Source organism: Pseudophryne corroboree, chromosome 5 (genome assembly GCF_028390025.1).
Source record: "Pseudophryne corroboree isolate aPseCor3 chromosome 5, aPseCor3.hap2, whole genome shotgun sequence".
Taxonomy (NCBI): Eukaryota; Metazoa; Chordata; class Amphibia; order Anura; family Myobatrachidae; genus Pseudophryne; species Pseudophryne corroboree.
In genome coordinates this window covers 737,130,425-737,148,165 of record NC_086448.1, presented here as the reverse complement: position 1 = coordinate 737,148,165, position 17,741 = coordinate 737,130,425, and the positions used below count along the sequence as shown (strand labels likewise).

Sequence of the window (17,741 nt, the reverse complement as noted above, 5' to 3'; positions counted from 1 at the left end):
CCGGTACGCGTGTGTCGACATGTCTGAGGCTGAGTGCTCTTCCCAAGAGGAGGCTGGAGTGGGGACAGAAAAGGCTGGGGGAGTGACCGTGTCGGCACCGCCGACGGCTGAGTGGGTAAATATGTTGAGTGTTTTGAATGCAAATGTGGCTCGGTTGACTAAGAGATTAGGCAAATCTGAGTCTAAAAACCAAACATGGAGGAAATCCATGAAGGATGTATTGTCACAAGCCCAGACCCCTTCGGGGTCACAGAAACGTACATTTACCCAGATAGCGGATACGGATACCGACACAGACTCTGATTCCAGTGTCGACTATAGTGATGCCAGATTAAATCCTTAACTGGCTAAGAGCATTCAGTACATGATTGTGGCGATAAAAGAAGTTTTGCATATCACAGAGGACCCTGCTGTTCCTGATACAAGGGTCTGTATGTTTAAAGGAAAGAAACCTGAGGTAACGTTTCCTCCCTCTCATGAACTGAATGCTCTTTTTGAAAAGGTTTAGGAAAATCCTGACAAGAAGGTACAGGTTCCCAAAAGTATTCCAGTGGCATATCCGTTCCCCTCTGGGGACAGGGAACAGTGGGAGTCAACCCCCACGGTGGACAAAGCTCTATCGAGTCTGTCCAAAAAGGTGGCGCTTCCGTCTCCTGACACGGCAGCCCTAAAGGATCCTGCGGATCGTAAGCAGGAAAATACACTAAAATCCATTTATGTCACTACAGGTTCGATACTCAGGCCTGCCGTGGCTTCGGCATGGGTGAGTAGTGCTATTGAAAAGTGTGCAGATAGCTTGTCATCTGAGATAGATACCCTGGACAGGGATAGCGTGCTTTTGACTCTGGGTCATATCAGGGACGCTGCAGCATATTTAAAAGAAGCTGCGAGGGATATTGGCCTTTTGGGATCAAGGGCCAATGCAATGGCAGTCTCGGCTAGGAGGGCATTGTGGATTCATCAATGGAATACTAATGCTAACTCTGACTACTTTAACGGTAGTGTCTTGTTTGGTGACGGCCTCACTGACCTGGTATCTACGGCTACTGCGGGTAAGTCATCATTTTTACCCTATGTTCCTGCGCAACAAAAGAAAACGCCCCACTATCAGATGCAGTCCTTTCTGCCCAATAAATACAAAAAAGGACGAGGGTCCTCTTTCCTTGCTGCGAGAGGAAGAGGAAAGGGAAAAAGGTCACAGGCTGTGGCAAGTTCCCAAGAGCAGAAGTCCTCTCCGGCTTCTACCAAATCCACCGCATGACGCTGGGGCTCCTCTGCGGGAGTCTGCACCGGTGGGGGCCCGTCTCAAGCTCTTCAGTCAGGTCTGGGTGCACTCAGACCTGGATCCTTGGATATTAGAAATAGTAACCCAGGGGTACAAATTAGAGTTTCAAGACGTGCCCCCTCACCGATTTTTCAAATCGGCCTTGCCAGCTTCTCTTCTAGAAAGGGAGGTAGTATGCGCTGCAGTACAAAAGCTGTGTCAAAATCAAGTCATTATCACAGTATCCCCGTCACAACAGGGGGAAGGCTTTTATTTGAGTCTGTTCGTGGTCCCAAAACCGGATGGCTCAGTCAGACCGATTCTGAACCTAAAATCCCTCAATTTCTTTCTAAAAAAGTTCAAATTCAAGATGGAATCTCTCCGAGCAGTGATCTCCAGTCTGGACGGGGGGGAATTTATGGTGTCAGTCCACATAAAGGATGCCTACTTACACGTTCCCATATATCCTCCACATCAGGCATACCTGAGGTTTGCTGTTCAGGATTGTCATTACCAATTTTAGACATTGCCGTTTGGTCTGTCCACGGCTCCGAGGATTTTCACCAAGGTTATGGCGGAAATTATGGTTCTCCTACGCAAGCAGGGAATCACAATTTATCCCGTACTTGGACGATCTACTCATAAAGGCGACATCCAAGGCGCAATTGCTGAAAAATGTTGCGCTCTCACTGAAGATTCTGCAACAACATGGTTGGCTCCTAAACTTGCCAAAATCACAGTTGGTTCCGACGACACGGCTGTCGTTCCTGGGTATGATTCTGGGTACAGGATTACAGAGAGTTTTTCTTACAGTGGAAAAGGCTCTGGAAATACAGAACATGGTAAAACAGATTCTGAAACCGGCAGGAGTGTCAATTCTTCAATGCACTCGGTTGCTGGGGAAGATGGTGGCGGCATACGAGGCCATTCCGTATGGCAGGTTCCATGCCAGGGTGTTTCAGTGGGACCTGTTGGACAAGTGGTCCGGGTTTCACCTGGACATGCACCGGAAAATAATCCTATCTTCCAGGACCAGGGTCTCCCTTCTGTGGTGGCTGCACAGTTCTCATCTTCTGGAGGGACGAAGGTTCGGGATTCAGGATTGGATCCTGGTGACCACAGATGCAAGTTGGGGAGCAGTCACACAGGGGAGAAACTTTCAGGGACAATGGTCAAGACAGGAAGCTTGTCTGCACATAAACATTCTGGAATTAAGAGCCATTTACAACGGCATTCTGCAAGCAGAACATCATCTTCGCGGTCTGCCCGTCTTGATTCAGTCAGACAACATAACAGCAGTGGCGTACATAAACCGCCAGGGCGGAACAAAGTGCAGAGCGGCGATGGCCGAGGCCACGAAAGTTCTTCGCTGGGCGGAGAGACATGCAAGCGCTCTGTCAGCAGTCTTCATTCCAGGAGTGGACAACTGGGAGGCAGACTTCCTCAGCAGACACGATCTCCATCCAGGAGAGTGGGGTCTTCATCAAGAGGTCTTTGCAGAAGTGACAAGTCGTTGGGGAACTCCTCAAATAGACATGATGGCGTCTCGCCTCAACATGAAACTTAAGAGATATTGTTCCAGGTCGAGGGACCCTCAAGCAATAGCGGTGGACGCCCTAGTGACACCGTGGGTGTTTCCGTCGGTCTATGTGTTCCCTCCACTTCCACTCATTCCGAAGGTGATAAAGATTGTAAGAAGAACAAGGGTTCAGGCGATACTCATTGTTCCAGATTGGCCAAGGAGGGCCTGGTATCCAGATCTTCAGGACTTGCTCATAGAAGATCCCTGGCCTCTTCCTCTACGGGAGAACCTGTTACTACAAGGGCCGTGCGTGTATCAAGACTTACCGCGGCTGCGTTTGACGGCATGGCGGTTGAACGCCAAATCCTAGCCCGAAAGGGTATTCCGTGTGAAGTCATTCCCACACTACTTCAGGCTAGAAAAGAAGTAACGGTGAAGCATTACCACCGTATTTGGAGAAAATATGTGTCTTGGTGTGAATCCAAGAAGGCTCCTACGGAAGAATTTCAGCTGGGGCGTTTGCTACATTTTTTGCAAGCAGGTGTGGGTGCGGGCCTAAAGTTGGGCTCAATTAAAGTACAAATTTCGGCCTTGTCAATTTTCTTTCAGAAAGAATTGGCCTCCCTTCCAGAAGTTCAGACCTTTGTGAAAGGCGTGCTACACATCCAACCTCCCTTTGTGCCCCCAGTGGCACCATGGGATCTTAATGTGGTGTTGCAGTTCCTGCAGTCTCATTGGTTTGAACCTTTGCGTAAGGTTGCTTTGAAATTCCTTACTTGGAAAGTAGTCATGTTGTTGGCCTTGGCATCCGCAAGGCGGGTATCTGAATTGGCGGCTTTGTCTCACAAAAGCCCCTATTTGATCTTCCATGCTGATAGAGCAGAGTTGAGAACTCGTCTGCAATTTTTGCCAAAAGTGGTTTCATCGTTTCACGTAAACCAGCCTATTGTGGTGCCAGTGGCTACTGACGCCTTGGCGGAATCGAAGTCTCTTGATGTGATCAGAGCTTTGAAAATCTATGTCGCCAGAACGGCTCCAATTAGGAAAACAGAGGCTCTGTTTGTCCTGTGGGCTCCCAACAAGATTGGGGCTCCTGCTTCCAAGCAGACTATTGCACGCTGGATCTGTAATACGATTCAGCAAGCTCAAATTCAATGGCAGGATTGCCGTTATCGAAATCAGTGAAGGCCCATTCTACCAGAAAGATGAGCTCATCCAGGGCGGCTGCCCGAGGTGTCTCCGCAAAACAGCTTTGCCGAGCTGCTACTTGGTCGGGATCAAACACCTTTGCGAAGTTTTACAAGTTTGATACCCTGGCTGGTGAGGACCTCTTGTTTGGTCAATCGGTGCTGCAGAGTCATCCGCACTCTCCCGCCCGTTCTAGAGCTTTGGTATAAACTCCATGGTTCTTGAAGCATCCCCAGCATCCTCTAGGATGTATGAGAAAATAGGATTTTAATACCTACCGGTAAATCCTTTTCTCTTAGTCTGTAGAGGATTCTGGGCGCCCGTCCCAGTGCAGGCTGTATCTGCAGTTATTGGTTATGGTTACACACATGTTGTGTTTAGTTCAGTCAGTCTGTGGCTGATGTTATTCATGCCGTTGCATGCATTGTTGTTGAATGCCATGTTGTACGGCGTGGTTGAGGTGTGAGCTGGTATGTATCTCACCTTAGTTTAAAAATTAAATAAATCCTTTTCCTCGAAATGTCCGTCTCCCTAGGCACAGTTCCTATAACTGGAGTCTGGAGGAGGGGCATAGAGGGAGGAGCCAGTTCTCACCCCTTTTTGCCCATGTCTCCTGCTAATCCTGTCTATACCCCATGGTTCTTGAAGCATCCCCAGCATCCTCTACGGACTAAGAGAAAAGGATTTACCGGTAGGTATTAAAATCCTATTTAAACACTGAGCTCATCTAATGGGGGAATTAAATTGTGTTTCTTGCAGCTGCCACTAGATGGCGCCAGACGGCAGCAATTCAGTTGTTCTGATGTTCAGGCGCCTAGCAGCCACGGAAGACTTTTTTTTTAAATTAATTAATTAATTTATTTATTTAGTTATTTTTTTCCCTCACAGCCTCCTGAGGTGCGAGAAAAAATGTGTGCAAACTTGACACTGTGGGCATCCAAACAGTAGTTTGGACGTCCAAAGCAGGGGCTTAGCCATTTTACGCTGCTAAACAGTGTCTGTTTGGGCGCGACATGCATGTGCGCTCAAACAACAGTTGAATAGGGAAAATTGTTTGTGCGTCTAACCCAAAACAATTGAATTCTCCCCAATGTGTCGGCTTTTGTGATTAAACTGACAGATTATTAGGAATTTAAATATTTATCCAAGATTGAGTATTAAGTTTATTTTTCTATATATTTGAATGTAATTTCATATTATATGTATGTGTCTGTGTGTATATGTATGTATGTGTGTGTGTGTGTATATATATATATATATATGTGTATATATATATATGTGTATGTATGTATGTGTATATATATATATATATATATATATATATATAAAAATTATTTTTTTTGAATGGTCAGTCAAAATAGCAGCAAATGCAGAAGAAAGGGCAACAAGAGCGCAATGCAAATGAAAAAGTAATGTATGATTAAAAGGAAAAGGTTATAGGGGTTATTCCACACCAACTCAACACGGTTTTCAGACTGACCATTTTAGATAGTGATGAAATTTTGTAAAATAAATGCTGCCATGGCTGTAAACAAAACCCCAAAATCTTAAGCTGATATGTTCAACGGTTCTGAAGTTATTTGCGTTTTTAAAGCTGCAATTTTTTAATGAAAAATGACCATTAACATTTTCTAGAATTGTATTTGCAGCTCACCTAATTGAGCTAGAGAGTTGAAGAGGAAATGTCAGTCATTGCACATGGGTCCACTTATGAGATTAGTACAGACAACCAGGGATCATGGAGGTGATAGGTCATTTCCTCCATGGCTGCAACATGACGAATCTGGGCCTTAAGTGCAGGGGAGAGGACTTTTTCCAATTTAGAGCAATCAGGGATTTTCCTTCCACCACCAGAATATGCACAGACAATTTTTTTGGAAGACTTGCCGAGATCGGGGTGATATGTGGTAACACAACACAATTATCTGTGTATCTTTTAGTATTGCTTCAATGAGGGAATTGAAGAGGCTATGAACCCACCCCAGAAGGGGGCAATAGTCAGACAGGTCCACAATCTATGCCCCTGCAGCCACAATCCCACTAACAATCTGGTGAGGAGCACGGGAACATTTTGAGAAGTCTCACAGGAGTAAAATTAAGCTTTTAAAATAAGGGGTGGTTTTTCCACAGATTCTCTGAGAACAGAGTGGAGGCAATGATATGGGAAATAATGGGAGGCCAGGTAGTAGAGTTTAATGTCAGGAAGAACTCTACCTCTTCTTGTAAAAGATTTCACCAATTTAATGTGTTGAACACCAGTATTATCCACTTCACTGTGCCTTGGGAAGGTTTAAGATACGTGAAGCAGTCTCCTTTATATATTGATGTTGTGTGGTTTGTTTTTTCCCTTGGTTTGCTTGAGTGACTAACATCTTATATTTTGCTGTCTTAGTAGGTTGTCACGTGCTACTGAATGAAATGGATGTAAAAAAAATAAGAAAACCTCTTCAACCGGCAAGACCTATTCGCCGCAGTGTATCTGGTAATGGTGGGTTTCCTTGTCTGCTTAGCTGTGTATAAGAGCCATGATTTGATACCTCTGTCTGTTGGTTATGTTCCAGTGGAAGCCTGTACCAAGTTAATATATCTAGCAATTTAAGCTACAGCTGCCTTTTCTCTATCGTCCTAGTGGATGCTGGGGTTCCTGAAAGGACCATGGGGAATAGCGGCTCCGCAGGAGACAGGGCACAAAAAGTAAAGCTTTAGGATCAGGTGGTGTGCACTGGCTCCTCCCCCTATGACCCTCCTCCAAGCCTCAGTTAGATTTTTGTGCCCGGCCGAGAAGGGTGCAATCTAGGTGGCTCTCCTAAAGAGTTGCTTAGAAAAGTTTAGCTTAGGTTTTTTATTTTACAGTGAGTCCTGCTGGCAACAGGATCACTGCAACGAGGGACTTAGGGGAGAAGAAGTGAACTCGCCTGCGTGCAGGATGGATTGGCTTCTTTGGCTACTGGACATTAGCTCCAGAGGGACGATCACAGGTACAGCCTGGATGGTCACCGGAGCCTCGCCGCCGGCCCCCTTGCAGATGCTGAAACGAGAAGAAGGTCCAGAATCGGCGGCAGAAGACTCCTCAGTCTTCTTAAGGTAGCGCACAGCACTGCAGCTGTGCGCCATTTCCTCTCAGCACACTTCACACGGCAGTCACTGAGGGTGCAGGGCGCTGGGAGGGGGGCGCCCTGGGAGGCAAATGTAAACCTATTTTTGGCAAAAAATACCTCACATATAGCCTCCGGGGGCTATATGGAGATATTTAACCCCTGCCATAATCCGTTAAAGAGCGGGAGACGAGGCCGCCGAAAAAGGGGCGGGGCCTATCTCCTCAGCACACAGCGCCATTTTCCCTCACAGAAAGGCTGGAGGGAAGGCTCCCAGGCTCTCCCCTGCACTGCACTACAGAAACAGGGTTAAAACAGAGAGAGGGGGCACTAATTTGGCGTAAGAAATATATAAAAAAGATGCTATAAGGGAAAACACTTATATAAGGTTGTCCCTATATAATTATAGCGTTTTTGGTGTGTGCTGGCAAACTCTCCCTCTGTCTCTCCAAAGGGCTAGTGGGTCCTGTCCTCTATCAGAGCATTCCCTGTGTGTGTGCTGTGTGTCGGTACGTGTGTGTCGACATGTATGAGGACGATGTTGGTGAGGAGGCGTAGCAATTGCCTGTAATGGTGATGTCACTCTCTAGGGAGTCGACACTGGAATGGATGGCTTATTTAGGGAATTACGTGATAATGTCAACACGCTGCAAGGTCGGTTGACGACATGAGACGACCGACAAACAATTAGTACCGGTCCAGACGTCTCAAAAACACCGTCAGGGTTTTTAAAACGCCCGTTTACTTTAGTCGGTCGACACAGACACGGACACTGAATCCAGTGTCGACGGTGAATAAACAAACGTATTCCTTATTAGGGCCACACGTTAAGGGCAATGAAGGAGGTGTTACATATTTCTGATACTACAAGTACCACAAAAGAGGGTATTATGTGGGATGTGAAAAAACTACCGTAGTTTTTCCTGAATCAGATAAATTAAATAAAGTGTGTGATGATGCGTGGGTTCCCCCCGATAGAAAATTATTGGCGGTATACCCTTTCCCGCCAGATGTTAGGGCGCGTTGGGAAACACCCCTTAGGGTGGATAAGGCGCTCACACGCTTATCAAAACAAGTGGCGGTACCGTCTATAGATAGGGCCGTCCTCAAGGAGCCAGCTGACAGGAGGCTGGAAAATATCATAAAAAGTATATACACACATACTGGTGTTATACTGCGACCAGCGATCGCCTCAGCCTGGATGTGCAGAGCTGGGGTGGCTTGGTCGGATTCCCTGACTAAAAATATTGATACCCTTGACAGGGACAGTATTTTATTGACTATAGAGCATTTAAAAGATGCATTTCTATATATGCGAGATGCACAGAGGATATTTGCACTCTGGCATCAAGAGTAAGTGCGATGTCCATATCTGCCAGAAGATGTTTATGGACACGACAGTGGTCAGGTGATGCAGATTCCAAACGGCACAAAGGTGTATTGCCGTATAAAGGAAGAGGAGTTATTTGGGGTCGGTCCATCGGACCTGGTGGCCAAGGCAACTGCTGGAAAATCCACCGTTTTTACCCTAAGTCACATCTCTGCAGAAAAAGACACCGTCTTTTCAGCCTCAGTCCTTTCGTCCCTATAAGAGTCATATCTGCCCAGGGATAGAGGAAAGGGAAGAAGACTGCAGCAGGCAGCCCATTCCCAGGAACAGAAGCGTTCCACCGCTTCTGACAAGCTCTCAGCATGACGCTGAGACCGTACAGGACCCCTGGATCCTACAAGTAGTATCCCAGGGGTACAGATTGGAATGTCGAGACGTTTCCCCTTCGCAGGCTCCTGAAGTCTGCTTTACCAAGGTCTCCCTCCGACAAGGAGGCAGTAAGGGAAACAATTCACAAGCTGTATTCCCAGCAGGTGATAATTAAATTACCCCTCCTACAACAAGAAAAGGGGTATTATTCCACACTATATTGTGGTACTGAAGCCAGAAGGCTAGGTGAGACCTATTCTAAATCTAAAAAAATTTGAACACTTACAAAGGTTCAAATCAAGATGGAGTCACTCAGAGCAGTGATAACGAACCAGGAAGAAGGGGACTATATGGTGTCCCGAGACATCAGGGATGCTTACCTCCATGTCCCAAAATTGCCCTTATTACTAAGGGTACCTCAGGTTCGTGGTACAGAACTGTCACTATCAGTTTCAGACGCTGCCGTTTGGATTGTCCACGGCACCCCGGGTCTTTACCAAGGTAATGGCCGAAATGATGATTCTTCTTCGAAGAAAAGGCGTCTTAATTATCCCTTACTTGGACGATCTCCTGATAAGGGCAAAGTCCAGGGAACAGTTGGAGGTCGGAGTAGCACTATCTCGGATACTGCTACAACAGCACGGGTGGATTCTAAATATTCCAAAATCGCAGCTGATCCCGACGACAAGTCTCCTGTGCTTAGGGATGATTCTGGACACAGTCCAGAAAAAGGTGTTTCTCTCGGAAGAGAAAGCCAGGGAGTTATCCGAGCTAGTCAGGAACCTCCTAAAATCAGTGCATCATTGCACAAGGGCCATGGTAAAAATGGTGACTTCCTACGAAGCAATTCCATTCGGCAGATTTCACGCAAGAACTTTTCAGTGGGATCTACTGGACAAATGGTCCGGATCGCATCTTCAGATGCATCAGCGGATAACCCTATATCCAAGGACAAGGGTGTCTCTCCTGTGGTGGTTACAGAGTGCTCATCTTCTAGAGGGCCGCAGATTCGGCATTCAGGATTGGATGCTGGTGACCACAGAGGCCAGCCCGAGAGGCTGGGGAGCAGTCACACAAAGAAAAAAAAAATTTCCAGGGAGTGTGATCAAGTCTGGAGACTTTTCTCCACATAAATATACTGGAGCTAAGGCTAAATTTATAATGCTCTAAGCTTAGCAAGACCTCTGCTTCAAGGTCAGCCGGTATTGATCCAGTGGGAAAAACATCACGGCAGTCGCCAACGTAAATAGACAGGGCGGCACAAGAAGCAGGAGGGCAATGGCAAAAACTGCAAGGACTTTTCGCTGGGCGGAAAATCATGTGATAGCACTGTCAGCAGTGTTTCATTCCGGGAATGGAAACTGGGAAGCAGACTTCCTCAGCAGGCACGACCTCCACCCGGCAGAGTGGAAACTTCATCGGGAAGTTTTCCACATGATTGTAAACCGTTGGGAAATACCAAAGGTGGACATGATGGCGTCCCGTCTGAACAAAAAACGGGACAGGTATTGCGCCAGGTTAAGAGACCCTCAGGCAATAGCTGTGGACGTTCTGGTAACACCGTGGGTGTACCAGTCGTTGTATGTGTTCCATCCTCTGCTTATCATACCTAAGGTACTGAGAATTATAAGACGTAGAGGAGTAAGAACTATACTCATGGCTCCGGATTGGCCAAGAAGGACTTGGTACCCGGAACTTCAAGAGATGCTCACAGAGGACTTATGGCCTCTGCCGCTAAGAAGGGACTTGTTTCAGCAAGTACCATGTCTGTTCCAAGACTTACCGCAGCTGCGTTTGACGGCATGGCGGTGGAACGCCGGATCCTAAGGGAAAAAGGCATTCCGGAAGAGGTCATTCCTACCCTGGTCAAAGCCAGAAAGGAGGTGACCGCACAACATTATCACCACATGTGGAAAAAATATGTTGCGTGGTGCGAGACCAGAAAGGCCCCACGAAGAAATTTCAACTCGGTCGATTCCTACATTTCCTGCAAACAGGAGTGTCTATGGGCCTCAAATTGGGGTCCATTAAGGTTCAAATTTCGGCCCTGTCGATTTTCTTCCAGAAAAAAATTGGCTTCAGTTCCTGAAGTCCAGAAGTTTGTCAAGGGAGTACTGCATATACAACCCCTTTGTGCCTCCAGTGGCACTGTGGGATCTCAACGTAGTTCTGGGATTCCTCAAATCACATTGGTTTAAAACCAGTCAAATCTGTGGTTTTGAAGCATCTCACATGAAAAGTGACCATGCTCTTGGCCCTGGCCTGGACCAGGCGAGTGTCAAATTGGTGGTTTTTTTCTCAAAAAAGCCCATATCTGTTTGTCCATTTGGACAGGGCAGAGCTGCGGACTCGTCCCCAGTTCTCTCCCTAAGGTGGTGTCAGTGTTTCACCTGAACCAGTTTATTGTGGTGCCTTGCACCTACTAGGGACTTGGAGGACTCCAAGTTGCTAGATGTTGTCAGGGCCCTGAAAATATAGGTTCCAGGACGGCTGGAGTCAGGAAAACTGACTTGCTGTTATCCTGTATGCACCCAACAATCTGGGTGCTCTTGCTTCTAAGCAGACTATTGCTAGTTGAATGTGTAATACAATTCAGCTTGCACATTCTGTGGCAGGCCTGCCACAGCCAAAATATGTAAATGCCCATTCCACAAGGAAGGTGGGCTCATCTTGGGCGGCTGCCCGAGGGGTCTCGGCTTTACAACTTTGCCGAGCGGCTATTTAGTCAGGGGCAAACACGTTTGTAAAATCCTACAAATTTGATACCCTGGCTAAGGAGGACCTGGAGTTCTCTCATTCGGTGCTGCAGAGTCATCCGCACTCTCCCGCCCGTTTGGGAGCTTTGGTATAATCCCCATGGTCCTTTCAGGAACCCCAGCATCCACTAGGACGATAGAGAAAATAAGAATTTACTTACCGATAATTCTATTTCTCGGAGTCCGTAGTGGATGCTGGGCGCCCATCCCAAGTGCGGATTATCTGCAATACTTGTACATAGTTACAAAAATCGGGTTATTATTGTTGTGAGCCATCTTTTCAGAGGCTCCGCTGTTATCATACTGTTAACTGGGTTCAGATCACAGGTTGTACAGTGTGATTGGTGTGGCTGGTAGGAGTCTTACCCGGGATTCAAAATCCTTCCTTATTGTGTACGCTCGTCCGGGCACAGTATCCTAACTGAGGCTTGGAGGAGGGTCATAGGGGGAGGAGCCAGTGCACACCACCTGATCCTAAAGCTTTACTTTTTGTGCCCTGTCTCCTGCGGAGCCGCTATTCCCCATGGTCCTTTCAGGAACCCCAGCATCCACTACGGACTCCGAGAAATAGAATTATCGGTAAGTAAATTCTTATTTTTTTTACTGCCACTGTCTTTCATTAATGAACTTGTAATATTCCATTGCTAATAACTGTTGCTTGCTTTTAGCACACTCACTACAGATCCTCCTCCGTGAGAGATCTATAGATGTGTCCTCATACAACATTGCTGCAGTTACACCAAACAGGTCCAGTGAGACTTTGCTACCATCGGGCTTCTTGGTCGCACTGCGATATTGTATAATTGTGTGCAGTGGAGTCTCGGAATCTGTACACAAAGCGCTACAATGCAGCAGCGGCAGCTATTTCAACACCAAGTTGCATTATGCTTCATACTGTATACAGACTCTGTTGCACACAGATATACAAGTGTTGCATATCATATTAATCAGTCATATTATCATATTAATGCATTTTTGGCATAAAAAGACACCTGACACTAGCAGAGTTGCATGGTACTTAGAAACATAGAATGTGACTGCAGATAAGAACTACTTGGCCCATCTAGTCTGCCTGTTTTTTACACCATATTTCTCTAACGTCCTAAGTGGATGCTGGGGACTCTGTAAGGACCATGGGGAATAGCGGCTCCGCATGAGACTGGGCACATCTAAAGAAAGCTTTAGGACTATCTGGTGTGCACTGGCTCCTCCCCCTATGACCCTCCTCCAAGCCTCAGTTAGATCTCTGTGCCCGAACGAGAAGGGTGCACACTAGGGGCTCTCCTGAGCTTCTTAGTGAAAGTTTTAGTTTAGGTTTTTTATTTTCAGTGAGACCTGCTGGCAAAAGGCTCACTGCATCGAGGGACTAAGGGGAGAAGAAGCGAACTCACCTGCGTGCAGAGTGGATTGGGCTTCTTAGGCTACTGGACATTAGCTCCAGAGGGACGATCACAGGCCCAGCCATGGATGGGTCCCAGAGCCGCGCCGCCGGCCCCCTTACAGAGCCAGAAGACAGAAGAGGTCCGGAAAATCGGCGGCAGAAGACATCCTGTCTTCACCAAGGTAGCGCACAGCACTGCAGCTGTGCGCCATTGCTCCTCGGCACACTTCACACTTCGGTCACTGAGGGTGCAGGGCGCTAGGGGGGGGCGCCCTGAGCAGCAATAAAAACACCTTGGCTGGCGAAAATACATCACATATAGCCCCCAGGGCTATATGGATGAATTTTAACCCCTGCCAGAATCCATAAAAAAGCAGGAGAAAAGTCCGCGCAAAAGGGGCGGAGCCTATCTCCTCAGCACACTGGCGCCATTTTCCCTCACAGCTCCGTTGGAGGGAAGCTCCCCTGGCTCTCCCCTGCAGTCACTACACTACAGAAAGGGTTAAAAAAGAGAGGGGGGCACTAATTAGGCGCAGTATTAACAATACAGCAGCTATAAGGGGAAAAACACTTATATAAGGTTATCCCTGTATATATATAGCGCTTTGGTGTGTGCTGGCAAACTCTCCCTCTGTCTCCCCAAAGGGCTAGTGGGGTCCTGTCCTCTATCAGAGCATTCCCTGTGTGTGTGCTGTATGTCGGTACGTTTGTGTCGACATGTATGAGGAGAAAAATGATGTGGAGACGGAGCAGATTGCCTGTAATAGTGATGTCACCCCCTAGGGGGTCGACACCTGAGTGGATGAACTGTTGGAAGGAATTACGTGACAGTGTCAGCTCTGTATAAAAGACAGTGGTTGACATGAGACAGCCGGCTACTCAGCTTGTGCCTGTCCAGACGTCTCATAGGCCGTCAGGGGCTCTAAAGCGCCCGTTACCTCAGATGGCAGATATAGACGCCGACACGGATACTGACTCCAGTGTCGACGGTGAAGAGACAAATGTGACTTCCAGTAGGGCCACACGTTACATGATTGAGGCAATGAAAAATGTTTTACACATTTCTGATAATACGAGTACCACCAAAAAGGGGTATTATGTTAGGTGAGGAAAAACTACCTGTAGTTTTCCTGAATCTGAGAAATTAAATGAGGTGTGTGATGATGCGTGGTTTTCCCCCGATAACAACTGATAATTTCTAAAATGTTATTGGCATTATATCCTTTCCCGCCAGAGGTTAGGGTGCGTTGGGAAACACCCCCTAGGGTGGATAAAGCGCTCACACGCTTGTAAGGGCTCTACCCTCTCCTGAGATGGCCGCCCTTAAGGATCCTGCTGATAGAAAGCAGGAGGGTATCCTAAAATGTATTTACACACATACTGGTGTTATACTGCGACCAGCAATCGCCTCAGCCTGGATGTGCAGTGCTGGGTTGGCGTGGTCGGATTCCCTGACTGAAAATATTGATACCCTAGATAGGGACAGTATATTTTTGCCTATAGAGCATTTAAAAGATGCATTTCTATATATGCGTGATGCACAGCGGAATATTTGCCGACTGGCATCAAGTCTAAGTGCGTTGTCCATTTCTACCAGTAGAGGGTTATGGACACGTCAGTGGTCAGGTGATGCGTATTCCAAACGGCATTTGGAAGTATTGCCTTAATAAGGGGAGGAGTTATTTGGGGGTCGGTCTTTCAGACCTGGTGGCCACGGCAACAGCTGGGAAATCCACGTTTGTACCCCAGGTCGCCTCTCAACATGAGAAGACGCCGTATTATCAGGCGCAGTTTTTTCGTGGACAAGCGGGCAAAATGTTCCTCATTTCTGCCCCGTGACAGAGGGAGAGGAAAAAGGCTGCAGAAATCAGCCAGTTCCCAGGAACAGAAACCCTCTCCCGCCTCTGCCAAGCCCTCAGTATGACGCTGGGGCTTTACAAGCAGAATCAGGCACGGTGGGGGCCCGTCTCAATGAATTTCAGCGCGCAGTGGGCTCACTCGCAAGTAGACCCCTGGATCCTTCAGATGATATCTCAGGGGTAAAAATTAGAATTCGAGACGTCTCCCCCTCGCCGTTTTCCTAAAGTCGGCTTTACCGATGTCTCCTGACAGGGAGACAGTTTTGGAAGCCATTCACAAGCTGTATTCCCAGCAGGTGATAATCAAGGTACCCCTCCTGCGACAGGGAACGGGGTATTATTCCACACTGTTGTGGTACCGAAGCCGGACGGCTCGGTGAGACCGATTCTAAATCTAAAATCTTTGAACACTTACATACAGAGGTTCAAATTCAAGATTGAGTCACTCAGAGCAGTGATTGCGAACCTGGAAGAAGGGGACTACATGATGTCTCGGGACATCAAGGATGCTTACCTTCATGTCAAAATTTACCCTTCTCACCAAGGGTACCTCAGGTTTATGGTACAGAACTGTCACTATCAGTTCAGACGCTGCCGTATGGATGGTCCACGGCACCCCGGGTCTTTACCAAGGTAATGGCCGAAATGATGATATTCCTTCGAAGGAAGGGAATTTTAGTTATCCCTTACTTGGACGATTCCCTGATAAGGGTAAGATCCAGGGAACAGTTGGAGGTCGGTGTAGCACTATCTCAGGTAGTGTTGCGGCAGCACGATTGGATTCTCAATATTCCAAAATCGCAGCTGGTTCCGACGACTTGTCTTCTGTTCCTAGGGATGATCCTGGACACAGTCCAGAAAAAGGTGTTTCTCCCGGAGATTCCACGCAAGAACTTTCCAGTGGGACCTGCTGGACAAATGGTCCGGGTCGCATCTTCAGATGCATCAGCGGATAACCCTGTCACCAAGGACAAGGGTGTCCCTCCTGTGGTGGTTGCAGAGTGCTCATCTTCTAGAGGGCCGCAGATTCGGCATTCAGGACTGGGTCCTGGTGACCACGGATGCCAGCCTGCGAGGCTGGGGAGCAGTCACACAGGGAAGGAATATCCAGGGCTTATGGTCAAGCCTGGAGACATCACTTCACATAAATATCCTGAAGCTAAGGGCCATTTACAATGCTCTAAGCTTAGCAAGACCTCTGCTTCAAGGTCAGCCGGTGTTGATCCAGTCGGACAACATCACGGCAGTCACCCACGTAAACAGACAGGGTGGCACAAGAAGCAGGAGGGCAATGGCAGAAGCTGCAAGGATTCTTCGCTGGGCGGAAAATCATGTGATAGCACTGTCAGCAGTATTCATTCCGGGAGTGGACAACTGGGAAGCAGACTTCCTCAGCAAGACCTCCACCCGGGAGAGTGGGGACTTCACCCAGAAGTCTTCCACATGATTATAAACCGTTGGGAAAAACTCGACAGGTATTGCGCCAGGTCAAGGGACCCTCAGGCAATAGCTGTAGACGCTCTGGTAACACCCTGGGTGTACCAGTCAGTGTATGTGTTCCCTCCTCTGCCTCTCATACCCAAGGTACTGAGATTGATAATATGGAGAGGAGTAAGCACTATATTCGTGGCTCCGGATTGGCCAAGAAGGACTTGGTAACCGGAACTTCAAGAGATGCTCACGGAGGATCCGTGGCCTCTACCTCTAAGAAGGGACCTGCTCCAACAAGGACCCTGTCTGTTCCAAGACTTACCGCGGCTGCGTTTGACGGCATGGCGGTTGAACGCCGGATCCTGAAGGAAAAAAGGCATTCCGGATGAAGGCATCCCTATCCTGATCAAAGCCAGGAAGGATGTAACCGCAAAACATTATCACCGCATTTGGCGAAAATATGTTGCGTGGTGCGAGGCCAGTAAGGCCCGACGGAGGAAATTCAACTGGGTCGATTCCTACATTTCCTGCAAACAGGAGTGTCTATGGGCCTGAAATTGGGGTCCATTAAGGTTCAAATTTCGGCCCTGTCAATTTTCTTCCAAAAATAACTAGCTTCAGTCCCTGAAGTTCAGACGTTTGTAAAAGGGGTACTGCATATACAGCCTCCTTTTGTGCCTCCAGTGGCACTTTGGGATCTCAATGTAGTTTTTTGGGTTCCAAAAGTCACATTGGTTTGAACCACTTAAATCTGTGGAGTTAAAATATCTCACATGGAAAGTGGTCATGCTGTTGGCCCTGGCCTGGGCCAGGCGCGTGTCAGAATTGGCGGCTTTATCCTGTAAAAGCCCTTATCTGATTTTCCATTCGGACAGGGCGGAATTGAGGACTCGTCCTCAGTTTCTCCCTAAGGTGGTTTCAGCGTTTCACCTGAACCAACCTATTGTGGTGCCTGCGGCTACTAGGGACTTGGAGGACTCCAAGTTGCTAGACGTTGTCAGTGCCCTGAAAATATATGTTTCCAGGACGGCTGGAGTCAGAAAATCTGACTCGCTGTTTATCCTGTATGCACCCAACAAGCTGGGTGCTCCTGCTTCTAAGCAGACTATTGCTCGTTGGATTTGTAGTACAATTCAGCTTGCACATTCTGTGGCAGGCCTGCCACAGCCAAAAATCTGTAAATGCCCACTCCACAAGGAAGGTGGGCTCATCTTGGGCGGCTGCCCGAGGGGTCTCGGCTTTACAACTTTGCCGAGCAGCTACTTGGTCAGGAGCAAATACGTTTGTAAAATTCTACAAAATTGATACCCTGGCTGAGGAGGACCTGGAGTTCTCTCAATTGGTGCTGCAGAGTCATCCGCACTCTCCCGCCCGTTTGGGAGCTTTGGTATAATCCCCATGGTCCTTACAGAGTCCCCAGCATCCACTTAGGACGTTAGAGAAAATAAGAATTTACTTACCGATAATTCTATTTCTCGTAGTCCGTAGTGGATGCTGGGCGCCCATCCCAAGTGCGGATTGTCTGCAATACTGGTACATAGTTATT

The 17,741-nt window shown here is 47.6% G+C and overlaps 1 protein-coding gene across 4 annotated transcripts in view; it reads left to right on the top strand.

The window, feature by feature from the left end:
• C5H8orf88 (chromosome 5 C8orf88 homolog) overlaps positions 1–17,741 on the top strand; it is a 269,905-nt gene that overhangs the window by 164,501 nt on the left and 87,663 nt on the right. For 2 of the 4 annotated variants that reach the window (XR_010177909.1, XM_063924083.1), the window contains exon 2: positions 6,367–6,462. Coding sequence is in view for 3 of the 4 variants with exons in the window: in XM_063924083.1 (XP_063780153.1) it covers positions 6,367–6,462 (96 nt within the window). In the remaining variant the exon portion in view is untranslated. The remainder of the gene's footprint in view (positions 1–6,366; positions 6,463–17,741) is intronic. The other 2 variants (XM_063924085.1, XM_063924084.1) reach the window with 2 other exon arrangements.